General features: G+C 44.9%; 2 protein-coding genes across 5 annotated transcripts; both read right to left on the minus strand.

Annotated features, from left to right (window-relative positions):
- Nucleotides 1–128: 128 nt before the first annotated feature.
- Nucleotides 129–18,970, minus strand: LOC124196619. The gene is made up of 22 exons (XM_046591773.1): nucleotides 18,551–18,970; nucleotides 18,211–18,430; nucleotides 17,547–17,665; nucleotides 16,669–16,842; nucleotides 16,487–16,585; nucleotides 16,294–16,422; nucleotides 12,604–12,991; nucleotides 10,179–10,563; nucleotides 8,999–9,219; nucleotides 8,698–8,798; nucleotides 7,729–7,917; nucleotides 7,478–7,648; nucleotides 6,006–6,274; nucleotides 4,754–4,792; nucleotides 4,501–4,688; nucleotides 2,170–3,044; nucleotides 1,830–2,105; nucleotides 1,589–1,761; nucleotides 1,092–1,517; nucleotides 857–1,032; nucleotides 665–795; nucleotides 129–603 (listed from the first exon to the last, which is right to left on the minus strand). The coding sequence occupies exons 1-22, from the start codon at nucleotides 18,909–18,911 to the stop codon at nucleotides 440–442; spliced, it is 5,274 nt and encodes a 1,757-aa protein (XP_046447729.1). The 5' UTR covers nucleotides 18,912–18,970; the 3' UTR covers nucleotides 129–439.
- Nucleotides 18,971–21,493: 2,523 nt separating this feature from the next.
- On the minus strand, nucleotides 21,494–26,347 carry LOC124196612 (trypsin-like). 4 transcript variants are annotated; one of them, XM_046591763.1, is made up of 8 exons: nucleotides 23,481–23,528; nucleotides 23,057–23,247; nucleotides 22,914–22,999; nucleotides 22,748–22,851; nucleotides 22,555–22,684; nucleotides 22,343–22,490; nucleotides 22,120–22,271; nucleotides 21,494–22,038 (listed from the first exon to the last, which is right to left on the minus strand). In XM_046591763.1, the coding sequence occupies exons 2-8, from the start codon at nucleotides 23,181–23,183 to the stop codon at nucleotides 21,790–21,792; spliced, it is 996 nt and encodes a 331-aa protein (XP_046447719.1). In that variant the 5' UTR covers nucleotides 23,184–23,247; nucleotides 23,481–23,528; the 3' UTR covers nucleotides 21,494–21,789. The 4 variants fall into 4 exon arrangements, with proteins under 4 accessions (XP_046447719.1, XP_046447718.1, XP_046447721.1 ...); XM_046591762.1 differs by lacking the exon at nucleotides 23,481–23,528 and having other exon boundaries at nucleotides 23,057–23,253; XM_046591765.1 differs by lacking the exons at nucleotides 22,120–22,271; nucleotides 22,343–22,490; nucleotides 22,555–22,684; ... (2 more) ...; nucleotides 23,057–23,247; nucleotides 23,481–23,528 and adding exons at nucleotides 25,155–25,306; nucleotides 25,396–25,543; nucleotides 25,618–25,747; ... (1 more) ...; nucleotides 25,977–26,062; nucleotides 26,155–26,313 and having other exon boundaries at nucleotides 21,634–22,038.
- Nucleotides 26,348–26,629: the final 282 nt, after the last annotated feature.

The raw sequence follows: 26,629 nt of genomic DNA on the forward strand, positions 1-26,629 counted from the left end.
GTTCAAATATTGTGTTGGTGACTCAGTAGCTCGGTTTTTACCATAACACTCTCAACGATTATTTCTCTGCAAAAGCTCTAAAATTGACTAAATTGGATTAGTTAAGAAAAGTATAGTAACAAACGTGATTGGCGGTAAAAATTAAAACACTCGTATGTTGTATTTTGCATCCTGTAAATTCACCAGTCAAAATATTATGATGATAACTCATTGAGACAGCTCATACCTTTTGTGATTTCTTTTTGCCTCAACGACTGATTTCATTCTGAGGTAAATGCTAATTATTTAAAAAGCAATCGAGATCTCCACCACATCGATTTAATAAAAGGCGAAAGGTACTGGAATTGGGAAGACAGCCTGGGATTTTTGTTCTTTCTTCATTAGGAACGACTAGGTAAATTGTTGTGTCCACACTCCTGCCACATGCGAATCAGATCTTCTACTTGATCTCCACGGCGAAATCGTAATTGGTGGGTTCGCGGGGTATGGCTGGCGGCTCTTCGGGCAAGTCCAATCCTTCCACGTCGAGCAACCTGAGTTTTGTGTTCATCGACAGTAGAAATTCCAAATCGGCCATGGCCTCTTTGCTCGTCATTTTATTGCCTGTAAAGTTTGAATTTGTAAAAATTGTGATTGAATTGTATTTTATCTTTGAAATACGGACCTAGAAGTGCATTGATTCCATCTACCCAGTAGTCGAACGTTTGCTGATCGGGTGCCACGAAATCCAGCGATCCCACATCATGAGAATCGAGCATCAACGAAAATGGAAATTGCGACGTTGTCTTCTTACCCCTAAGAAAAGAATTTCATTGTCAATGTTATTTATTCTTTAATTGTTGGTCAGGAAACTCACTTTAGATCTTTCATGTGTGGGCAATCTTTTCCGGTGACCAGAGTGCGGATGTCGACAATGGACAATTTCTCCTTCAATTCGTCTAGTGCCGGAACGCTCTTTTCATCGCAATCGCCGTAATGCAAGACTCGGTGATTAGGCGACAGGCGAACGTACCAAAACTTGTCCTTGACCCTCTGTCAATGATTAATTATATTTTATTGATGAATTTTGTAATAGAACACTTTTTGATTACCCCTCGATTGGTGTACTTGCTGAAGCGAGTGCCCTCTGTGAGGAATCCTAGTCTCTGTTGCTGAATGAGTTCGAGAATTTCCGGCTCGATTTGTTGGCGCAATTCCATAATGGGCCGTGACCTGGACTCCCATTTCTCACGACTTGTACGCTCCTGTTGCCACAAATCCGTGATTTCAGCGTAGGTGAGTGCAGCTATCCGCTCCTTGAATATTTCCTGTGACGGAGGGCGTCCGGCTAGAACGCGCGTGATTTGCTCGCGAACAACCGAGAATACTTTGGCGAAATCTTCAACTGTTGCTCGCATTTCCTTCCACGTCTTGTTCACCACCACCAGGCAAATGCAAAAGAGCTCCTCAAACGGGTGGTCGTGATTAAAGAACATGGGGTGAAACGACGTCCCTTGCTCAGTCGGTGCTTCCCCAATCTGTTGGAAATTTCAGAAATATATTTAAAATGATACTTGGTGTAACCATGAAGATGGTAGATTTCAATTACCTTGAGAATTTCGCACAATAATTTGGTTAGTTCGATGGCGGCTCGGGCAAATGGACAATCATAGTCGTCGCCTCGTCCCGAATTCTCCAGCACCACTCTCGAGTATTTTTCCGGATGGTAGAGAGCAAAGTAGTGCATTGCATCGAGAGCTAATGCACCCGGTGGAACCTGAGCTGTACGAGACAAGTTTAGTAATCAAGGATCCGCGCCCACGGATTTTTTTTCTCTCGAATATTCTTACCGAAATCGTTGAGTGGAGTTGCGTCGTTCCTGAATCCTAATTTGCGGAAATCTCGCGGAATGACCTGTTTGCGAGTGACCACGTCTTTGACGGGAGTGACAGAGTCGCTGCCGTCGTTGTCAAATGCAATTCGCCGCAGTTCTCTGATCTTCTCGAGAGCCTCGACGTCTCCCGATTCAATTGGCCGGTTCATTGGCTCTTCCAGCACGTTCAACAGCAGCGTTTGGAGTACGTGCAGTTGGTGGGCAACCTCATTACCGCTCGCTACTCCAGGCACTAGAAAATAACACAGAAAGTCGTCTCACCAGCGGAACAAAAGGTGTTTAATCAACGAAAATACCTTGAATGATGCTCATGACGATCGTATTACGAATCTGGCGAGAGTTGATGGTTTTGCTCATGGCTGTTCGCTTGGAATCATCGGCTTTGAGGAAAAGAGCGTTGATCAACGCCAAAGTGTTTTGCTGAATGGCTGCCGATGCGTTTTGCAGATGCATCGCCAGATTGGGAATGGTCAACTCCTTTTCGACTATCGCGTACTTGGTACTCGAATTATGTGCAATGCTCTCCAGAATGGACAGGGCCGCCTGAAGAGTCCGCGGATCCTGTGCGCTCGCCTGACTGTTGATGTAAAATGCGATCTTCTTGATGAACGACGGTTCCAAGACATCCCACTGCGTTAGTCCGTGATCCATCAGATCGACAAAGGCCGGGAGAAGAAGGGCTGTAATCTGGTCGGATGGTTTGCCCGTCTCCATGTTTTCAATGTAGGCAATCAACATTTTCATGCCTTGCTTCTCTGTGAATTCGGCCGTGAAAGTAGGATCGGTGGCATGGCCTGCCAACTCTTGGACAGCCTTCATTTTATCTTCATGAGCCGACTGAGGAGAAAGTTGATCGAGGATGCTCTGCGTGATTTTGCCAGGTGAAAATCCCAACTGCAGAACATGGCCGTTCTTGACGTCCAATCGGTTTTGTTCGCTGACAAAGGCTCGATTTGCTTCCATGTTAAATCGCAGCGCATACGTCTCAGCATCTATTAGATTCCAATAGTTGCACAGATCTTGAATGATGGTAGACAGAGGTTGCTTTTGATTGAGCTCAATCAACTGTGGCGTCTTGCCGGCCATTTCAACGGCAATCTTGACAACGTTGTTGTCTTTTGGTGTGGGGAGGGCTTTTGACCGCAGCAAGGTGGAATCCATTTTTGCTTTTCTAAATCAGATCGGAAAAGGTAATGATGATGTATATCGGGAACTGAATGGCACCAAACGATTACTGACACTTGCACTACAAACTTTTAGATTTATCGATAAGGACATGCAATTATTTTTCTTCTCTGCTGATATTGTTGCTAGGCTATTTAAATTAGTTCAACACAAACTGTATGCGATTCACAGTCGTTAAAGTGAGAACCTAGTCAAGCGTTTCGATATTGAGATTTACGATCTTGGAATCCCCAAGTTGGCGATAAGTTATTTGAAAATGTCTTACGAGAGAGAAGGCCCTTTAAGGCTTCGTTATTAATTTCCAGGGGCGATATTTTAAGAAAAGTGTCTTATTGTGACCAATGACAAGTGACAGCTTGTTTCCTGGGCGTAGCGGGTTTTTTCCTGTGTGTGAAATTGTAAACACCGTAAGCGTTGTCAAACTTTTCAACAGTTAAATAAAAAAATTATTAATGTATTGGAAACCTTGTAGTATTTTTAATTAGTATTTAATTATTTCAAAGAAATCTAACCAGTATTAGAAATAGTTTATATAAAATAAGTACAATCAGAATGGCAACGCCATATCTCTCGCTTTTCCATTCCTGACGTCACATCCTCGCCGCTGAAGTTTTAGTCTTTTCAGCCATTTTCTCGTCTGTGTCGGAACTAACGTGGTTGGTGACTATTTGGCTATTTCTATTAAATTTTGCGTTTCTCCTACTTAATATTTGTCATTTCTACTTAAAAATTATACCCCATTTCGCCCCGTTAGTTTTATTAATTTTATTTCAATCACCACCGGTCTAATACCTCAATTAACTTGTTTTATTTTTGATTTTCAGTAAGCCATCATGGGTCGTATGCACGCTCCAGGGTAATTATTCTTCAAGATGTTTCTCCTTTTGACGTTGTTAAATGGTTTCTCACAAAGCATTTGTTCAAATATTTTTCTTGGGAATATTTTTTTGCCATTGATTGAGACTTGAAACTATTCGAGCGAGTTGTAAATAAGTATATCGGGCTGTGCATCCCTCGTGGTTTTTACATATAGACGTAGATGCAGACCTTTTGTCACTTCAACTTGAGTCAGTTAGAACAACTTTGTGAATCTCCTAAACAACATTCAGTGGCTGCATACATGTATTAATGTATTTTCTTGCATTTGCAGTAAGGGTATTTCCCAAAGTGCTCTCCCCTATCGCCGCTCAGTCCCAACATGGCTGAAGCTTTCTGGTGATGATGTCCAAGAGCAAATCTTCAAATTGGCCAAGAAGGGCCTTACACCATCACAGATCGGTAAGTTGCATTGAAACTTTGTCCATTCCCTTAGCTGTTTACTTTGCGTTGGACAGTACATGCTTCTGATCACATTTCAAAGTTCTGTCAATAAGTAAACTTGGACGTAGGTCTGTCAAGTTATTCATGATAATAATGCTTTTATTTGTTCACAGGTGTCATCCTCCGAGACTCCCACGGAGTCGCCCAGGTCCGATTCGTGACTGGCAACAAAGTGTTGCGAATCTTGAAGAAGAAAGGCCTCGCCCCCGAGCTTCCTGAAGATTTGTACTTTTTGATCAAGAAAGCTGTGGCCATCCGCAAGCATTTGGAGCGCAACCGCAAGGATCGTGATGCTAAATTCCGTCTCATTCTGGTCGAGTCGCGTATCCACAGATTGGCCCGCTACTACAAAACGAAACGCGTCCTACCGCCCACCTGGAAGTACGAGAGTGGTACAGCCTCTGCCCTCGTGGCCTGAAAAAATAATTACCATTTTCAAGTTGTGTATGTGAGCTGTCTCCTCGCCAAGCTGACGGAATACATTCGGTCAACTTCAATTTTTTCCCCATTTGACTTTATTTTAATGGTCGTCATATAATTTTTCAGGAAAGATGTAAATTGGTGTAGGTTAACCAATTAGCGGAGACTAAATTAGAATACCAAAAATCGTAGATAATTATGTGTATTTTTTATAGAATAATAATCAATTTTATTTGCGGGGATTATTTGTCAGTTGGACTTTAAATCGGAAAAAGAACATTGACATGGAAAAGAGATTCAGCGACATATCACGACATTTAAAACGATTAGACGGTGATTTCTCGAATGGATTTGGTTGTTGCCTGGTGATAATTCGTCGCTGTTGATTGTTGCGATCTCCTGTTGCCTGGCAAGGTGGACGTTCTCCTGTTACTCTCGTCTAACAAAAACTGGGAATCCGAAAAACATTTCCGTGTTTTAATAATAGCAATTGACGTAAGAAAATAACAAAAGTTACCTGGTGGTGAGGTGGAGGCGCTTTGAGCAAGTAGGGCGGAGAAGGTGGCGACATTCTAGCGGCGGCCAAATCGGAATACTGTTGCGGCGGCGGATGCTGGATGACGGCCGACGTGATGTCCGGGTGGTTGTCACGTGAACTGTGTTGCAGGCAGTGGCGGTTGCTGCTGCTGCTGGCGACCATTTGACGCAGATCCGTCATGGATTCGATCGATTCCGTGGCAACGCGGCCCTCCAGTCGACTGACGTCCCTCTGCAATCAAAAAGGGAAAATCATGTTCCGCTCTCATTTTTATTTTTATTTTATATTTGATGCCAATTGAATCTTGTCAGTTGGCAATCAAGTGGAATGGAATCGCAGGATCGTTTTGATTCACTCTCGATGCTTCCCTACCACCGCCTTTTGCATTTTACGGCCGACACTGTCGTGTCTAATCCAAAGTCTGGCAAATGTGTCACGGCCGCAGCCCAGTCTTTTTTTACGAGAGAATAAACAAACGCCGGGCCGGACGTAAAAAACATGTGAAAAGACGAGTAGGAGTAGAATCACATCAAGTACACTCGTGTGTAGATGGATCGACATGATGGCGCGCGTCAGCCGGAGCGTCAGAAATGAAATGATTCCAGGGTACTTGTCCAGTGAATAGGAAAAGAAAATTGATTTGGTTTTTGTGTGCGTGCGTGTTCTTACTTGGAGACTAGTGTCGTCGTCGTGTCGCTTGTCGCCGTTGGGTCGCCGACCGCAGGCCATCCGGCGTCGATAAATGGCGACAAAGAGGATCAGATTGGCGGCCAGGAAGAAAACGCCCAGCACCAAGGTGATGCACAGGGCTGTTTCGTTGGTCCAGAAGAAGCCCAGCATGTTGCCACCAGAGGCAGTGGCCGCCACCGTGTTGTTGTTGTTGCCCGTTTCCGACGCCATGACGTTGGGATTCACCAGAGTCCAGTCGCTCCCGATCCCTATTTCAAAAGAAAAAGAAAATTCAAGTGTTTATATTTTTTCGACGACGACGACTGGTTGCCATGGCAACAGCTCATCAATCCATTGATGGCGGGAAATTCAACATTCAACGCCTTGAGTCGTCGGTAGTGGACGCTGGGAGATCCCGCGGGACTTTAAAGCCGTTAACTCTGACTTTTCTTGTGTCCGTTTCCAGAAATCAAATGACTCTGTAATAAACGCCCCCGGGATAACATTGCAACCCCTTATTCCTGTGCGCACTCGGTTCAATTTGTTACACTCTCTACTCGACTTGTACCACGGCCAGGATCGTTTTCTTCTTCTTCTTTTCAATTTTGTTGTTGCATTCTGCTTCCGGCCTAACGGGCATCTTCATTGTGTCTATAGCAAGAAAGAGAGGGGAGAAGAAGAAGAAGATGCTTCCGGGGCGGATTGAAAGGATGAAAATCGATCGATTTGCATATCATCATCCGAGGTGGATGATGCGGAAAAATCTCATCAGGATCACCACCGACGTCTCTACTATATACTACACCACACCGCGGTGTAGTAGACGAATAATAAGACGCAGTCGCTCCGCCCCCCAGGCATTTTCAAATGGTTATCCGTCCAATTTGTTATGGAAAATTGGAAAATGTTGGGATAGAAAAGAAAATCATTTCACTTTTTTGTGTGTGGTGGGAGAGAGAAATGCAATCAACGTCACGGGTGGTGATTGTCTCTCGACAGCGGCAACAACATTACGAGTCCCCCCCCCCTCCTTTTTCATCCGATTCCGGCTGATAATTACGGCCGTGGTGGAACAAATGCCACCGACATATCACGAACGGCAACGTTCACAATTGATTCGCCAATGTTTGATCATGGCCGGGCTACTCACGTCCATTAGCCGATGAGAGAAACGCAGCGCCCGTGTGGGAGGGGCCTAATATTCCGGCGTGAATTCTAACCCAGCGCCACTAGAAAGGGGATGGAAGAGAGACGGGCTTAATTATCGACGGCCCGTGGGAATTGTCGCAGTGCTCGACAGGCCGGCGTCGCTTAAAACTTTGAAAAACGACAACCGGAACAATTTGCGGGACCAAAAAAGAAAACGACGACGACGGCTGTCAATAAATGGGAGGGGGGGGTGATTACGTTAAACCCTTTGATCGACGATCATCAGACGAATATGCAAATTTGTCTAGGCGTCCGATATTTACCCGAGGACGTGGCGTTGAGCGTGAAATTGTTGGGGACGCGCTGGAAGTTTCCGGAACTGCTACACTCGACGGGCATTGCCCCGCTGAATGCCGTTGGTCCCGTGCCAATCGACGGCCAGCCCGTCGTCGCATTTCCGGTGCCGGGCAAGTGATACGGTTGGCGGACGACTCCTGATCCAGCCGACGGAAGATATAAAAAGAAAATGTGAACGATGCGGACAAAATAATATAAAAATGAGGGAGGCAAATACCTTCGTAGAATTGTTCGACGGGCGTGTTTTTGCGATCGAACCGGTGGTGGTTGGAATAGGAGGAAGCCGTTGCGTAGGAAGCCGGATCGCCGCCCGGTTGATGCAATTGCGGAATCAACTGGAGCCAAACGGCAATGTGGTGGCCTCTGTAGTGCGTCTTGAGATGGGCGTGTTGCTGCTGTTGTCCTCCTTTTGAAAAAAAATGTCGTTCATTAGAAGAAGACAACAACAACTACATTCCGGGTCGTTTTCTTTGACTCTTAAAAGAAAAAAGAGAAAAAAGTGGGTGGACGACTGATTTATATCACTGCAGTTCCTGGGCACTGGGCACAACTTATTCTCCCCCTTTTTAGACGTCGGTAGGGGGTGGGAGTTCAAAAAACATCAAATGAATTATTCTGGCGATGCGCCAACCGTTTCGGACTCTTCTTCTTCTTCTTCTACAGATTCTGAGTATATAAGGAGGCGAGCTCCTCCTCCTCCTAACATAAAAGTTGTTTCAACTTTATTTTTGTGTTTTCCCTTTCAAAAAAATAAAATAAAAAAAGTTGCAAAGAAGGAACGAACGAAGAAATCCTTTTGTTTTGTAACAACTTTTGAAAAAAAGAAGGAGACAAACTTTTCTTTCTTTCTTCTTCCTTCGCCAGGATCGGAGTAGGAGGAGGCGTGTAATGAACTGGAAGAAAGGATAGAACGAATCGGATAGAACGAGGAGGAGCACATCTAGCTCTGAAAGATCAAAACTTGCAAGGAGCATCAACTCGTTATCTATTGCCACGTGAAACCCCGGGCAACGCTCGACTCCCATCCCATCCCATCCCCCATACTACTACTACATTCGACTGCCATCCGGCAGGGATAAAAAAAAAAGGATCGTCTGGGGCTAGGAGAAGAAAAAAGAAGAGATCTGTACCGGGGGGGGGGGTGAGGAGCGGGACTGGAAGAGGATTTTGATGATGACACTCTTACCAAAGACCATGTAGTATTGCGAGTGCAGGTTGAACGGCTCCCAGCGGAGTTTCGATCTCGGAATCAGCTCGCCTTTGCTGCCAATCTCCAAATTAGGATCCCTATTGTTTCGAGATATTCCAGGAGCAGGAATAATAGCCGAGCGGGTGCAGGATCGGGGGGAAAGAGAAAGAGAATTAGACTCTGTTAGTTAATTGGCCCATCTTTACTGGACTAGACAAGAAAAGCTCATCATCTGATTAGCCCGTCGCTTCTAGGGAAATGGCATTTTGATCAAGAGGAGGAGAGAGTCGAGACTTGCCCGGTGCTGGCGAAGGCCGTCAGGAACGGCAGGAACTGCGATCCGCTCATCGCTGTTCCTTCGTGATGATGAATCGTGTTGTTGTTGTTGCCGTTGCTGATGATGTTGAGGATGTAACTGGTCTCTTCGTGGTCGTCGTCCCAATTGTACCAAGGGGCCCCGTTGGCCGTGGCGTCCAGCTCCAGAGCTTCCAGCTCGTCTCCCGTCACGCTCCCCAGTCGCTGTCGGACCCAAAAAAAAAGAAGAAAATCAAAAAAGGAAAACGTGAACTGCATTAGCCAGCCCATGTCCAATCCGCTCATGTGCAAACATCGACACAATATGGAGCAACACTCTTAAGCAGGGCCGTTTCCGCCTCGACGCCAATACCATCGTCGTTGCGCAGGGCACATCCATTGAAAACAATTTGATTTTGATGTAACTGAATAACCCAACCGTCTGACTGATGGTAATTCCAACCCAACGGTGATTGTGAGACTGACGTACACCTTCATCTGTTGTGGAACTGGATGCCTACGACACGAAGACTGGGACATGGAGACAGACATTTTTCCCAATTCCTGTTCCAGCTAACGTCCATTTTGATCAAGCGGTTGGTCACCAAATTCTACTAGTCATTCATTCTAGAATATAAATAGTAGAGTCCTTGAAACTGCGATGGTGGAATCAATTCTACTCAATCGGCCGCAACTTGGAAACGAGTGCGACTATTTCCCGGTAATTGACGGCAATCCATCCGCATTTTAATTCCCGATCAAGTTCACAGTTCAGATTTGTAATGAATCAACTCCCGCAGTCAATAATTTGCCGATTGATACCATCGCTGGACGCCAGAATCACGACGAGCCAATCGTTTGAAAAGGGCCAAACGGGAGACCAACGAAATAATTGGTGACGTTGACGCATCGGCGGCGATATCCATTTCCGCCTTGGTAATTGCATCCGCATCGCATCTTCTTCTTCTTTCCAGTTCTATTGGCCGTATCTCGTTGCGCGGCGCTGGGCGAGAGCGTCGCCGTTTGATGGATGTCCCCGTTGACGACCCGCCCGGCACAACTTGATTGCCCGTCACTATCCCAGTCTAATCAATTCCTGCCCGCAAAACATTGCCCTGATGGATGGCCGGATCGTTTTCTTTTATTTTTAAAAAGACAAAAGATAAAAGAAAAAATCATCTCACGTTGTAGTCAGAGAGATCGGCGTCGGCGGAGAGCTGCTGGCCGACGTTGGCCATTGGCGGTTGGGCGAGAATGGCCGGCGGTTGTTGCTGCTGCTGCTGGCCCTGGTAGTGGTAGAAGAAGGTGCCGGACGGGTTGGCCGAACGCTGTGCGTGCAAGTGGACGACGTGCATGAGCGGCGCCACCACCAGCGAGTCGCTGAGGGCCAGCGAGAGGCTGTCGCGCATCGACAGGGCGTCCAGGGCCGACGGCCGGTCCCAGTCCGTGTACTCGTTCCTCAAGACGTAAAAGATTTCGTTGAGGTGGAACTGGTAGAAATTGCGGATCAGGGTGCGCAGGGTACGATCGCGGCGATCCTCACTGATTCCCTCACGCAGATCCTTGTCCCTGAAATAGAAAATCAAATCAAATCATTGGTTAGGACAGCCGAATAAACTTTGATATTTCCCCGAGAAGAGACTAAATAAATGTTGGCATTCTTCCTCTTGGCTGAATGTTGAGTCGTTCGGGATTTACATGCGACGACCGGACAAACTGGGCCAAAACAGCAGGAAAAACTGGGAGGAGGAGGAGGATAAAAAAATGTTTTTCTTTTTTTTTTTTTGCTTGTCTGTCCGTCGTTGAAGGCGGTCGTGACTGACATCCTTTATAACTTGTAAGAAATAACCCCCCAAAAAAAGGGAAAAAAAAGGACCTCCGTTCTGATCTCCTTTTCGGCTCACATCATCCGTGCCGGCCTTCTTCTTCTTCTTCTTCTTTTAGATATTTATTTAGAAATGGGACAAGCATTCCATGTAATATAAAGAGCATAAACCTCTTCTTCTTCTTCTTCTTTTTGGACAGGGTCCGACTTCTTCTTCTTCTTTTGGTCCCAGTGTTTAGTATTGATGAACCGTTGGTTCCTTCGTTATTCCTTTCTTTCCTTTCTCTTTCTTTTCTCTCCTCTTTGTCGCTTGTCCTAGTCTCTCTTCTCTCTCGGCTGGTCAATACGTGACTTGATCAGCTCCTTTTGACTGGGTCGCCGGTCGCCTAGACTCCCTTCACTTCTGTTTGGCTGGGCCGCTCGCCGTGTGTGTTGTCGACTATTAGACTCGACTGTCTCCATTCATTAATAGACGGACAGGACAAACGCGTGTATAGTCCCTTGATTGCAGCAGCAGTAGACTCCAACCCCCGTTCCTCCGGGCGGAATAACCCCTTTCAGTTGGGCTCCTATTTGGGCCTTGAGCAGCAGAGAGAGAGAAAGTCAAGTTCATCGCGTGTTTATAAATGGCCTGATATTCGACTTTTTCCATCAGCTCAAATGGATGCAGCTACCAAACTCTATGGATGCTTCCGTATATTACGGAGAAGAAGACGAAGGCCTTGTTGGATGGATGGATTGATAGTTGGAGAGGCTAGATGGAAACTCTTTTGAATATTGGAAGGGGGGGGCAGCAAAACAAAAGACTCTGGCTGTTTCTCCAAATGTCTTTCGACGCAGCCCTGGATGGGCTTCCCTCGGAGGGCGGATGCACTGGAATAAATGAGCGTTTTATGCATTCAGGAGGCCGACGTGTAATCCCCCCTAGCCCGGCTGGAGCCAGCAGCCAGCGCACTTGGAAAAAGGAAGGGAGGGCGATCCGTTTCCTTTTCATTTGCCAAAAAGGAGCCAGGAAAAGCATCAGCCACCGCATTTGCATGTGACACAATTCAATGTAGTAGTAGTACTGTACAGCCCAGGCCCAGGCCTGAATTGAACTGCCGGCCGCAGTCGTTTCGTTTCCAGCGGCTGGGGGCTTTTCCTTTCATCGAAAAGTGTAAAGGCCACTACTCCCCCCAAAGTCTTTCTATTCTAATACGCCAAATGGAATAAATCCGCCGTCCAAAACTCCAGCCAAAGTGTGCGAGAGAGGCCAAACATTGCGCACACACAACACAAATGATATTGGCGACATTGACGAATGAATATGCCAAAGTTCGTTTCCCCCCCACCGGCGACGGCTCCTGGCTCCTTATTATTATGCACAAGAAATATCTGCAGCACAGCACTGTTCAATTCATCAAAGGGAATTAAAACTTGGATATGATATTACGTATTTCCCTGAGAGATATTATTAGCGCTCCCAATTTGTCACCTCGCAAGGTTCCTGTTTCGCCCAGGCTCCTGAAATTCAATTTCTCCGGTTCACGGGATGAAATTGTGCCGCAGGCTAGCTCGTTATTTCCACTGAACTCGACGAAATAATAAAGATCCTCTTTCTTGATTTAGACTAGAAGAAAAGAGAAAACTTAATCAACTTCTTTTCTCTCTCTACGAAAAAATAATTTGAATGAAAAGCTTTTTCCATCCTTTTGGTGGTAAGAAGAAGAATCCCGCGATCCTTGTCAAATGAGGTTCGTTAGAATCCCCTCCCCTCCTTGGGTATGACGCAAATGACAACTCACCCGGTGTGTCGGTAACTTTCGATGGATGTGACGCCGGCCACTAGCGGAATGCGGGCGAAATCCTGACTGGCCGACTGCATGGCGTGAAGGGGATCGACGGCCACGATACCTGCCCCGTCCACGAAGGGGGCGAATGTCGTGCAGAATCGCGGAGTCGGCGGAAGCCGGACGGCCATCAGCGATTCGAGCGGCCGTTTTCTGAGACAATCGCCAATGTCGGCCATCATCAAACTCATTTCCTTGTTGTTGGACTGCTGCTGTTGTTGATCCGACGGAGGGCCGCAGTCCATCTGGCGTGCCACTTCCGCCTTGAGCCATCCGGCCTCATGATTTAACGCCCAGGGGCTCAAAGCCGAGCCAGACATGAGCACAGCTCGTTGAAACAAACCTGAAAAAGAGTTAGGCAAAAATGTCAAAATTAATTCCCATCTTCCGGAATTTAAAGACAATAAAGTTCTAGGCTGAAAATATCCATCCGCCCACCAGGTTCTGCGTCCAGAGAGATAAAAGGATAGATGGATATTAAATGGTTGCCATTTGGAAGGAAAAAAAGAAGAAAAAAGTCGTTCCCAAAGCGGAAGTGAAACGGGTCCGCCCATTCCAACACGGGTATTAAGACAATGCACTCAAGAGTGGTGCTGAATTATTCCTTTTGCAGAGTGCCAGTCAATTAAAGACAAGTAGCCAACATGATCACACAGTTTACGGGTTTCGTCTACTCCTCCGGGGCACATGATATAGGCCCCTGCGGCCTTCCGGGGGGGTTTAATGCACAAGTAGAAACTCGACGTCATTAAAAGTGAACAGCAGTTGCATCATTTTCAGTAAACAGTCTATCTGCCTATTTGCATAACTCCTGGTACAATTCACAGCGGGGGTGTAGACCTGCCAGGCGAATTCAGTCGCTTCATTCACGATTTAGATTTAGTCGGCCCATTGACAAAAAACTGGAGGAAATTGAACAAACAACAAAGAAACTTTGTGATCATTTGTCGAGAGACACGAGTTGCAAACGCTTGCGGCCCTTTACACACACAGCACAGATAGGGTGAGAGAGTCTTATTGATCCAATGCAAAAGGGCATCGGTTGCAGTAGACATATTCTTACAGTAATGAGCTGCTCGCAGTCAGTGCAGACTGTTTTTTCATTTCCAAAAGAAACTCTTAAAAATTCGTGCAGGGCAAGCTGTTCTATTATTCGCAGCTTTTCTTATTCCGAAAACAATTCCGAGAACCCGGTGGAAAACCAATTGGCAACTGTCTGCCACGCGAGCTCATTAATGACATCGTCCACGACGAGAAGCAGCTCATTATTATATAAGAATATTTCTACGACAAATACCAGCCAATTTTGTGGGGAATTAGACTATTTAATCCAAAGAATTGTATATAAAATAAATACCATTTCCTTCTTTGTTCGAGCCAAAACACACATGTTCACCATCGCCTCCTGAAATGTCTACTAGCAGACTAACTTTTATTTTGGGCGACACCGTTGCCGAAAAATAAATATCATTCCATATTGATTAATTAAAATTAAAATGAATTAAAATTAATAATTAGGTGGGGAACACTATTTGCTAATCAAAAGCAGGAAATTCAAATGCCATAGGAGATTCAATCGAATTTCGAAAAATCGTTAGTCCATAACTTGACGTTGCATTAGCCAGTCGTTGTCGAGTTTACTGCTCACAATAAAAATAAAAAGGCGATTTTTTATTTGTTGGTGACCAGTCCGGCAAAGTGCGAATTTAACGGCGATTATTTCGATACGTATAAAACTTTGTTCCCAAACTCCGTGGACTGCGTGTGAGAGAGTTTGCCGGTGAACGAGTCAAGTTGGCGATGATGGCGGCAATATCGGTCCCGATCGATTTTCCTTTTACTTAGACCACGTGATCCATATGGGAGAGTCTGTAAGGTCTTTCTATAGAGTCTTTGATGTAGAGTCGTACCACCTCGTCAACTTTTGTACGCCAAGTTGCACGTAGATCTGGTCGACCTTGTGGCGTTTGGCTATTTCCATCGTTCATTGTGTAGAGAAAGAAACAGCAGAGGTGATTTATGTAAGAACGTTGGCCTTGTACCCACTTTCGATCTAATCAACGGACAATCTTGTCGTCGTGACATGGAAATACTTTTGGAACTGGAACTCGACGTGTTTGCCCGTCTCCTTCAAGTTCCAATTTCAACCGACTGGCGTCGAATACGAAAAAAAGGAAAGAAAAACGATTATTTATTCGCCATCCGGCGTGCATCCTTATATATGTAGATCCTTGGAGCAGCGCCGGATGTAGACCCAAACATCACATCTAGTTCCTGCTGTTATTCCTGTGCTGCATGCTGGCTGGGCGAAATCCAATCATCTCCTTTCGATTCTTTTATTCAACGACGACGACAATGTTTTCTCTAGACTCGACACGTTTTCAAATGGGATTTTGCCATCCAGCGCAGCCAGCTCAACGTCATGTGTACTACTACATCACACAGATAGACTGCATGTATATTTACATTGCGGGATCACGTCTCGACCGTTTCCTGTTGTGCAATAGATATAAAGTAGACCGCCGGAATTGGAAGGAAGAAAAAATGTTGTACAACCAACACCGCCCGGCCCCTTTTTTGTATAGTTTGTCGTCGAATCAGATGAACACGTTCAATCAAAAAACATCAAAGGAGCTCGTCAAGAAAAGCCAAGAAAATGAAACCACGCACACACACACAACTATACAACATCATCCAAAAAATGTTTCATCAGGGGGGAAAAAAGGAAATGTGTGTCAATGATCATTATACGACGACCTACGCAAATCCCCCAAAAAATCCTGGCGGCCGGCTAAAAGCAGAAGAAATGTAATTACAAATTCACATGCCAGAAATAGGAGCCAGGAGCTAAAAATATAAGGGAAAAGTCTGTGATGAATAATTTGGTGGACATTTTGGCGCAGTGTCTAGTCTAATGTGATTTTCATCTAATGTATTCTTTTAGACATGCCGTGTATACGAACCACCGTGCATATTCCAGTTGGCGCCAATTAAATATTTATTTGCGCAATTTCCCTTTTGAAACATTCAAATGCGTCGAATGGATGATACCATGGCGTTGAAGTTATATATATATATTTGGATTTAAAAGGATCGATCCTGAAGGAGTCAAAAGTCTATTTTCTATTTTTTCGAGCCAGGGTTGGTGCCTTTGGATGACATTCAGCCGCGTTGGATCGACGGCGATAAATGTGAAACAAGAGAAGAATGGAACTGTAGCGATCCTGAAGTCCTGAACTGTGTGCCAGTATATAGTGCTGGCTCGCAGCAGGAAGAAAAAAGCTATTAGATATCTCATCTAGATCCTTGGCCTCCATATCTTTTCAAAGCAAAAAAGTTGCTTCTTTTCTTATAGGCTGCTCCTAGCTGCTCCTGGCGGGGTGTTGCCATCAGCTATTGATGCTCCTGCCATGTGGCAGGAGCTCTATATAATGTTTCCTTTTCGTCGAGGGACCCTTCATCCTCATCCCGTCTATAACCGAGCCCCTCCTCTGCCCATATCAGACGGAACGACCTTTATGGAAAAATAAAAGAGATCCCAGCACAGCTCATGCCAAAAATCGTTCCGTAACATCGGCCCCAGCCCCGACATCTAATCGAAGCCAAAAAGAATAAAAGAAAAAAAAACTGAATTTTTCAACTTACCGGCCGCTAGAGGCGAAATCATCAGGAGGTTGACCAGGGCCGCTCCCGTTCCGTGTCCGCTCAAAGTGATGCGATTCGAATCGCCGCCGAAACCGCCAATGTTGTCCTTCAGCCACACCAGGGCCGCCACTTTTGAGAATTTACCCAAATTGGATTTAATTTAATTTAATGAATTGAAATGTATTATATTTACTAATGTCGAGTAATCCGTAGTTGCCCTGAGTGGGAATGGCGTGTTTGCTCTTGCCTCGGGTCTGGCCGGGCGTGGGACTGGCGGCCGTCTGCAGGAACCCTACGGTATTATACGCCAATATGTGAAATGATTAAGTGTACGAGTCCGTCTGCACAGCTGCAGCTGGAAAGTTTGAAAAATACCTAAAATGCCGAGACGGTAGTTGAGGGTGACGACGACCATTCGACTTTTGGCGGCCAACATTCCGCCGTCCATCAAATGCCCAGCACCCCACGAGTACGACTCGCCGTGAATCAGAACGACAACGGCCAACGACGTGCTGAACGGCGTCGTCGTCGATCCCGACCCGCTAAATCCTGAATCATTCAATTCATTTATTTGATTATTAAGCGTGAAAATATGAAATAAAATAATCCAGCCGGGCTGGGCGGGAGAATGTTCCGGCCTGTGAATGGCTCCCAAAAAATAAAACGACAATGGCCCCGATCGAAAATGGTGGATCGTCGACGAGAATAAGGATCTATTATGTGATGAGAATGTCTAATAATTGATCAAGAGCAGCACAATGGCGGCAAATGCCGTTGAGCGCCGCCGTCTATTCTATATGCCAATATATAATAGGCAAGTTGCTGGCCATTTTTCTCTTCTTCTTTTTATATCCAGTCCAGACTCTTCCGGGCTGGATCCGGCGGAATAAAAGAGGAAAGGAATCCTGCATCACAAGGATCGATATTCGCCAAAAGAAAAATTTGAAATTGGCGGGTTGAGCGCTAGTGGGCTCTAAAGGAAAGGCGGAGTGGGTGGATTCGATTTTCTACTCCTTCCGCTGGATGTGTCTAATTGGCAGCTGGGCGTGAATCAAAAAAGCACCAGACACTCGATACCCCCACCCCAGTAGTACCACCCCACAAATTTCAAAAGAGAAAAAAGGTCCGTCTCGTCTTTCTTATTGTCACGGCCAGCAGTCACCGCTCAATGATTATATACGTCGATCCTGAACGTATCGATCCTCCTGCCCCCCATGCAATGGATCAAAAAAAGAAAAAGTAAAATGGCAAACCTTCGGAAGGAGCGTAAATGTTGAGGAAGAGACAATCTTCGCTCTGATTAGCCAACATCAACTGCATCCTCTTGAGTTGGTAGTAACGAGCCCGGGGCATCGACTCCAAACTGGCGCTCCTGCAAATTTTTCCATGTCAGAAGAATTAGACTGTAATATTTTGATGGATCGCATTTTCATCCAATCAGGCGCCAGCGTGTCTAGCCGGCGGCGGTGGGCCAAACAAACAAAAAACAGACAACAACAAAATGTATAAAAATAGGAAAAAACAGGATCGATTTATACGATCCTGGTCGAGAGGATTTTGCTTCACAGCAGCTGGATGGATGGATGGATGGATATATGTGAAAATGGAAATGTATAGTATCTTTTTCTCCTCCTCCTCCACCGGCTCAATAAAAAGAGCCGCGGGACTATTTGCATCTCAGGAAGGAGGAGTGAAATCGATCCTGTTCCTACTTTTGGGGTTGGCGCGCAATATGTCGTTTTTATATATTGGCAGATTTATGTAACCGTCGTGGATTGCGCACGAATTGAAAATGACAAATGAGCCGGACGGATCGATATGGCCGGTTGCATCAAATGTTATAACCGAAACCGATCCTGAACAGCCGACGTAGTCATAATAATAATAACTCGTCTGAACGTTCAAAATAATTCTCACCTGTTGGACAGCGGCGGCATTTGCTGTGGACAGGCCGGCGGCAGAGAAATGGCCGGACGAATGGACGGACCCCAAGGTCCGGGACTGGCCGGCGGCAGGTAACGCAGGGAACCAATCGGCGCCGCCGCGTACGGGATGCCCAGAAAAGCCTCGACATTGTTGTTGTTGTTGTTGCTGCTGGATCCTGCAGGAGTCGCTTTACTGCGATGGTTGTTGTTTCCTGTTTAATCGGAAATGTGCGGAGGTTGGCTCATTAGCTATTCACAAAATCCCGCCATTGTCCCGTTCCTATTAAATCCCGTCGTCCGTCTATATATAAATACAAAAGGCGATCCTGTACCTGAACTCTGCTGGGACGTGATGACGGGCAGAATGAATCCGCGCAAATTTCCGTATTTGGTTCTGACGACTCGACCGGAAGGAGACGGGCCACTGGCGTTGGCTCCCGCCACCGAGGCCGTTGCTGGTGGGCGATCGACGCCGATGGACGCCGCACTTGCCGACGCCTTGATGACGCCAGCCAAAGAAGACGGGCAGCACTGGAGGGTGATCCAGGCCACGACGAGGAGTAGCAACAATTTGACGAGAGCAACAGCCACAGAGTCCAGCACGGTCCTCATTTGCTGGCCGTCGCTTCCGGACGCCTTTGCTGTCCGGCTCTTTTTCTTCTTGTTCTTGTTCTCTTCCGGCTGTTTCTTCATCTTCACGTCATACCACCACGACCACCACCGCGTGTCACTTTAAGAGATTGAACACAAAAAGAAACTGCTGGATCTTTAATCCGCCGCTGGAATCAAAGATTTCAATGCCAAGAACTTGGGCGGTTGTCTCTCCTTATTCTTCCGCCAACGGATTCCATCTAATTCAAAATGGATAAGAAACACAGGAGGAGGAGAAGATGGGCGGAATTGGAAATGAATGCGGATGTTTTTGGGTAGATCCGATCCCTAGTCGAATAAATAAACAATCCAGCAGGATCTTTTGTGTTTTGAATCTTTTTTCGTGGATGAATGGGACGACACGGCGCCAATTCCCCCCAAAAAATTCTTTGATTTGAATTTCCCGCTTTCTTTTTTGTTTTGTTGTCAGCCGAACAATGGCAATTGGCGATCCTGATGATTAGCCAACGGTTGTTTTCCGACTTACCCGATCCGATCAATTGGGAAGAAATCCAAAATGTTTTGTGTCCAGTTGCCTATATGGGAAGGGGGGAAAGTTTGATCCTGGGCAAAAAAGACGCACCGTTACACCTTATGACCATCAATGACACACGACGTGCATTCACGCTCGGTTGCCTTTCTCATCTCGTCGTGAAAAAACGGACCGACAAAACCAAAATCCAAATGGAAATCGAACCGACGACGACCAGTTGACGATGGGATGACGGGAGCGACTGCAAAACCATCCTGGACTTTTCTTCTTCTTCCGTCGTCGTTGACGGGACCGGCGCCGTGGAGTGCGACGCCTCCTCCTCCTCCCGGACCGACCAAAAGATGCGCCGTCGAGCGTCGCCGCCGTTCGATAAATGCCTCAACTATCGTCTGCTGCTGCTACTGCTGCTGCGCTCCTTGAAATTATTTCTGATCTAATTAAAGAGTCCAGGGAAGAAGAAGTAGAAGAAGATAGTTATGTATTCCGGCCGAGCCACCAGGTGCGGTACTATTTCTTCTTCTTCTTCTTTTTCAAATGATCATTTGATGAAGGTGAAGGGCCCACAATGGATTATTATTTTTCTATTTTCTATTTTTTCGGTGGTGGGGTGGGATGGGTGGAGTGGAGTGGGATGACACAAGCGAAGGCAATTGGGCCCAACACGCCAAAATGTTTTCTTCGTTCAATTGCATCGGGACAGTGCGGATGACAGGCGGATGACACAACAACACGAGGAAGAAGAAGAAGGAAAAAATAAGGATCGGAAACGGTGGCGGCCCAGCAGTTTTGTATCTTTTCTAGGACATCAGATGGTTTTGACACACACGTACCGAAAGACCCACCCACTTCAATTGTTATTTTTAGTCAAAAGAAAGTAACGGGGGCCAGTGTTGTAACAAACAAACTGCATCTTTCGTGCAACCGACACAAATATCTAAAGATAATAATAACGAATAAAAGATAATAATCTTTCTTCTTTCTTAACAGCCTTGGCAATTATTATTATTATTATCTCAAATAGTTTTCTTCTGTTTCTTCTTTTTCTTAGAATTTATTGAGCTGGGGAAAAGAATGTCTATAGAGATGGGAACCGCAAAGCAAAGGGGAATCGATATCTGATGCTCACAGTTCACCGCGATCGAAATGGCCGAATTATGCGGCGATTATTACATAGCACAGCAGAGGCGGTGGCAACACTTTTGGATCGTCCATCTCGCCATCACTCCCGACGGGATTTCTCCTTCTCCCGATAAATAATTCACCGCATATTACACAGACAGACGGGCGGTTTGAATACAATTGGCGGGTCAGAGATTTAAAACATCTCGTCACACGCAACTGTCCGTTATACTCTCGTGCCGAGTTGTCATATATCTATAGGCATCAGCACATGTTGTCGGTCGTGTTACATCATACAGCGGGCGGGTGGGGAAGAAGAAAAATGGACGTCGCAGCTGCGGTTGATGTGTTTTTCTCTACAATATCTCCGTCGTGTATATAGTCGACGGGCTCATCGTAAAAGAAAATAAAAAAGGGACGAACCGACATCCAAAAGGATTAGATATCCACGCGCATTGTATAGCTGATGGGCGTGGCCTAGTGAATATATAGATAGATAAACTTCCCGCTCTCTCCATGTAATTCACATTTCATTCCGGCAGCAGCCAGCGCAACTCTTATGGGCTCTATTTATTGCCCATCTTCTTTCATGGCCCGCCGGGTCTTGCTGGTCTATTCCATGACATTCCGTGGCGGATGGACTCGTCGACATGCCCACGCCCAGTTATTATCAACAAAAATGAAATGAATTCGAATCTAAACAGCACAAAACTCGTCGTCTCGTCTCTCTTTCCCTCCTATTCATCGCCGGATGAAATTGTACAGTGCAATTATTCCATTAGAACTCCCAGCTGGTAATGGATTTGGAGATTCCGCCCAGGAATAAAAAGAAGAAGAAGGAAAACATTAAAAGATGTTTCGTTTGTCAACTTTTGGCATTCGCCATTGCGACGTCAATCGTCGGCTGAGCATCCATCATCCGGACAAATTATATTCGAAAATCCCGCCAAAATAAAAAAAAGGAAAAATTCCGGTTTGAAAAAGACAAGGAAAAAAGATTGAGCGGATGCGGTGGAGAGCCGGATATTATCGGCCCAGTTGAAATAGCCGCCGGAATATATATAACAAAAGTTGTAAATCCTCTTACACACACACACACAGAGACACACGCCGGACCCGTAAAACTTTGTCTTTGTTTGCTCCGGATTCCGGATGGGGAAAAGATTATAGACTTTTTGTTTCACCCTCCACCGGCTCGACTTTTTAATGACATCCAGCATTATTACACACACGCTCAAATGTCCCATTATCTATATAGTTAATGCCAATTAAACTTAACTTTTATAGGGTAGGGGGGGTTGGGCACACCTAGATCATGTTGGATGCGATCCATCCGTTGTTGATGAAGGATTGGACTCGGGTGAAGACGGAGCCTTGGTCGCCAGCAGATGACGAACGGTCGTTGTTGGCGTATTTAACGACCCTCCCGAAAATGATTCCGCCGTTAGAGTAGCTGATGATTCCGGCCTGGTATCCGTAAATTTTGTCCCAATTAAACTGAAAAGTGCCTGGGATTTTTTCGTATTTCTGCCACAGCAGCGGACCGCCGCTGTCGCCCTGGACAAAACCAAAAAGAAATGAATTTTCAATTTCAATTTTAAAAATGAATTAAACTATATTATTGGAATGATATTTGACCAGGTAAGCGTGAGTATCCGATGCAGAGGTGCAGAGTTGAATGTCGTGATTGTAATTGACTCCCCATTGAGCTTGGCATTCCGACTGGGAGAGAACTTTCAATTTCGTTTGTTTCAAATTCGGCGAAAAATTGGGGCTCCCGCTGCTCACGTCTGAAATTAAACGTTATCACGTAAACAAAAAAAAATGATCAGGAAATTGAATGAAATCAGAAATAATTCACCGTAATTGACTTTGCCCCAGCCGAGGGCCAATGTTTGAATGCGACCCAAATCGTCGTCGTCTCCCAGGCGGATTTTGTCCAGTTTGGACATGTCGGAACTTGACAGTGGAGGATTCAATTTCAAAATGGCAATGTCATAGCCTTTCGCCTAAAAGCAAATGATTAAAATTAAAATCTGCCAAGAAAATAGAGGCTATTAGAAATGGAATTACAGGTGAACGGTAATCGTATTGCGAGTGGATTCGATAATTCCGTTTGTAGACGGTCCGTCTAATAGCGGAAGGATCCATCGGCTCTATGGTGTACACATTGAAAAACAGTTCTTCCTTATCATCCACCACCCTGTCATTATTATTAGTCAAATCAATTAGAATGAATTCATTTAAAATAAGGAAAGAAATCTACCCCGTGTCGGGATCCATGAGGCAATGGGCCGCAGTGAGGACGTGCCGGTCGCTAATTAAAGTCCCGCCACAGCCGACGTATTTGTTATTGAATTCGATGTAAACCTGTTGATTAATTAAAAAATTTTTAAAAAAGCAAAAGTCAATTACAAAGTAGCTTGATTAACCATGTATTTGTGGTCTCCCCTGCGGACCATTTCACCTCCAACAATTTTGTCGACGTCGTCCGTTTCGTTGCCATTTCGCGTCACATCTTTTAAAAACATATTTAAATCAATTGCGACTTTAAATCAAATAAAAGATTTTTTACCTGAATTGGTTGCCGTCGAGTAGCCATCAATTCCAATTCTAAATGAATAGAAATAAAACAGCCAAATGGCGACTACCAGTGAGTTGTAATTCGACATGTTGAATGGTGTCTCATGTAATTTCGCCATCAATTTAAACGAGTCAATCGGGCGTGGGCAGCGATAATAAATATGGCGTGAAATCGATCGGCACCTGTGGGGGTGGAAAAATAAAAATGTGGCGATCGGTTGACCCGTTTCTCTCTCTGCTGCTGGCATTGACGTCATCACGACACAGTCGCACATTATTTATTCGACACTGTTTAAATATTCGCTCCATTCGTTTCAACACTTTCGCACACATTTTAATTGTTCAGCTGAATTGGACGATGATATTCACAGTTAACAAAATATCCAATATTACTGGAAATGTGAATAATTTGTCACCTGCTGCACGAAATAACTGATGCGTGTCACCTCCTCGGAGAAAAGAAATCGACTGAGAAAATAAAATATCGATCGTCAAAATGAGACTGGATAAAAGAATATATAGTTTTCTTTCCCTCCCTACCTACAATTCCAAGTTTGTTTCTCCTGGAAATTTGCTCACCCGTCCCATTGTTACGTCGAACCAAATAAGAGGGATGGGTCTGAAAAACAAAAAAATGGGTCCATTTTCGTCCTTGGTTTTCTGATTTTCGTGGCATACATAATCTCCATAGCGACACACGGAAATAATAATACTTTATAATGATGATGTCATATCAATTATCTGTTATAGAGCACTCTTATGTATTGCATCATCATCCCCGTGACGGGGAGTTTTGCATCACGGAAAGTTGCATAACCTTTTATCCCTTCTGGGCATAACAGACGAGAAAATAAAAGGGGGGAATAATCATCTCAATATCGTCATCAATCGGTTTTTGGCTGTTGTGCTATTGGCAGGAATCCAGATCGGTTGCTGTTTGATAAGCGCTCCAATCAAATCCCGAGCTGATATTAGGAGCATCGACCGACCGTGAAAGGAATGAGAGCCCCGGCTCACGTTCTTTTCATTCACGAAATTCTTTAGATGATATAAAACGACGGCCTCAATCTGATAAGGATCAACTCTCTATTCCGCTACAAATATCGGAATGATAGAGGAGGAGGAAAATGGGAGTCGGGCCATTAAATCTAACGAATATCAAATAATCCCGCAGGATTTTAGCCGAACCTTAAATCCTTTTGGCTATAATTCAACGATCGATAATAGTTTCGTCGTCCCTTTAAGAGAATTGACGTCATCCACAGCAGGTGGAACAACAACAACAACGTTTATATAGTGCCAGCTGCTGCTGCTGGTTTGATCAGCCGGAATGTTTCATTGTCCGTGCGTGTAAATGGGCAGATATTTGATGGTCGGTAAAGTTTCATTCGTGCGTGTGCCGTTATATATATCCGAAAAGAAACAATAAATCCAGCCCAGTAGCAAGAGCTCCTTAGCATAAAAAGACAAAATCCTGCAGGATCATTCTTTTTATTTATTTGGAATTGTTATAGCACGTCGTGGGGATATTCCGCAATGCGGATTCAAATTTAGTTGTGACGAAAAAAGTTCATTTTTCCACAAAAAATGTTTCCAGCTTTTTATCCCGTTTTATTTTTACAGGTATTATAGATTTGTCTGACAGACAGTTTGAATTTTATTTTTTCCCGGGAATGTGTATGTGGATCCGGAATAAGGCCTATCATTTTTTATTTCTTTTGGGGGGTTCAGTTCATGTTGGCTGCGATCCATCCGTTGTTGACGAAGGATTGCACTCGCGTGAAGACGGAGCCTTGGGCGCATCTCGTCGCACGAATCGACACGCTGCGAAAAGGATCGACGTAAAATTTACGGCGATTGATGACCACCGATGTCCCACCGTTACCCGTAGAGAAACTGACAATTCCGGCCTGGTACCCGTAAATTTTGTCCCAATTAAACTGAAAAGTGCCTGGGATTTTTTCGTATTTCTGCCACAGCAACGGACCGCCACTGTCACCCTGGACAAAAATTAAACAGAAATAAAACAAATAAAAATCAAGGAGCCCAAAAAAGGGGGTCGATAGAAATGATTGATGATTTCTCTATACCGTGCAAATTTGGGTGTCTGACGGAGCGGTGCAGAGTTGAATGTCGTGATTGTAATTAGTTCCCCATTGAGCCTGACATTCCGACCGTGAAAGAACCTTCAATTTCGTTTGCTTCAAGTTGGGCGAGAAATTGGGCGATCCCGGACTCTCAGCTGATCATGATCACAACATATGACGTCATGTTTTTATTTTATACGAGTTGGAATATGTTATGTCATCAGTAAAAAATTCAGTATATTACCGTCGGTTGTTTTACCCCAGCCGAGGGCCAATGTTTGAATCCAAATCAAATCGTCGTCGTCTCCCAGGCGGATTTTGTCCAGTTTGGACATTTCCGCACTTGAAAGTGGAGGATTCAACTTCAAAATGGCAATGTCATAGCCTTTACCCTGTACTCAATTAAAAAAGATCATTTAAAATTAAAATAGACAATTATTTTTGTTAAATAATTTAAAGATTATACGGGAGCTTTGTAATTATATTTCGGATGGATCCTGAAATCGCTTTTGTAGACGATCCTTTTGATGGCAGTTGAATCCATCGGTTCCACCGTGTAGACATTAAAGTAGACTTGCTCTTTATCATCCGCCACCCTGATGTAGTTAAAACAATTGGAAATCATTCACATTTAAAATTTAGGGAATATTTACCCAGTGTCGGGATCCATGAGGCAATGAGCTGCAGTGAGGACGTGCCGGTCGCTTATCAAAGTCCCGCCACAGCCGACATATTTGTCATTGAATACAACGTAAGCCTGCCGCCAATTTTAAAACTACAAACGTGAATGAAATATAATTTGACAGGTCTAAAAATAAAAGTGACCATGTATTTGTGTTCTCCGATCCTGACCAGTTGGCCTCCAATAATTTTGTCGACGTCGTCGCTGCTGCTGCTGTCACTTGTCGAACCTTTTCCAAATTGATTTCAAAAATATTAAAATTCAATTTTAAATGGACAAATTTGATTTAAAAACAAATTGGCACAATAAAAACGTCCGTACCGGAATGCTGGATGGAATGAGCATCAACTCGGTGGGTTAAAAGTCTGGCCGACATCAGGAAACAAACGGCAACATTGTAATAGTAGTACATCATCTTTGAGGCTGGAAATTCGCTCGGCTGCTGTCAGTCGTCGGCTACCAAATGACAACGTCCAACACAATTACACGTCCAATTATATGCTGGAAACCCAGTGCCACATTCGTCGTCCGGTTTGTCCATTTGCTGCCAGTCGTGGGGGGATCTGCCACCTGGAGTAAACATCATCAACCCACGCACGCACGTGTGTTCACAGTGAAATATAGCAACTGTGCTTGTATTTGAGCAGTTGATCCAAACTCTTAATTGAAATTCTACGGAAATATTTGTCGTGAAAATGTCGACGCAATCCGCCATTAATTGTCTGCCACACATCAGAGATATAGCATTCCTAATAATTTTCCTGTTTCTTCTATTCCGTCCGAGTTGTATTATCCC

Source organism: Daphnia pulex, chromosome 7 (genome assembly GCF_021134715.1).
Source record: "Daphnia pulex isolate KAP4 chromosome 7, ASM2113471v1".
Lineage (NCBI taxonomy): Eukaryota > Metazoa > Arthropoda > Branchiopoda > Diplostraca > Daphniidae > Daphnia > Daphnia pulex.

What these genes read in the sequence shown, in the direction of transcription:
- LOC124196619 (XM_046591773.1), bottom strand. Translation starts at nt 18,911, where the DNA reads ATGAAGAAACAGCCGGAAGAGAACAAGAACAAGAAGAAAAAGAGCCGG. An exon ending in GCTCAACGCCACGTCCTCGG is followed by an intron (nt 6,275 to 7,477) that starts GTAAATATCGGA and finishes CTTTTGAAATAG; the next exon opens with GGATCGGGAGCGACTGGACT. An exon ending in GACTCCGTGGGAGTCTCGGA is followed by an intron (nt 3,045 to 4,500) that starts GGATGACACCTG and finishes GATCTGATTTAG; the next exon opens with AAAAGCAAAAATGGATTCCA.
- LOC124196612 (XM_046591763.1), bottom strand. Translation starts at nt 23,183, where the DNA reads ATGGCGAAATTACATGAGACACCATTCAACATGTCGAATTACAACTCA. An exon ending in CTCGACGGCAACCAATTCAG is followed by an intron (nt 23,000 to 23,056) that starts GTAAAAAATCTT and finishes TGTTTTTAAAAG; the next exon opens with ATGTGACGCGAAATGGCAAC. An exon ending in AATACGATTACCGTTCACCT is followed by an intron (nt 22,491 to 22,554) that starts GTAATTCCATTT and finishes ATTTGCTTTTAG; the next exon opens with GCGAAAGGCTATGACATTGC.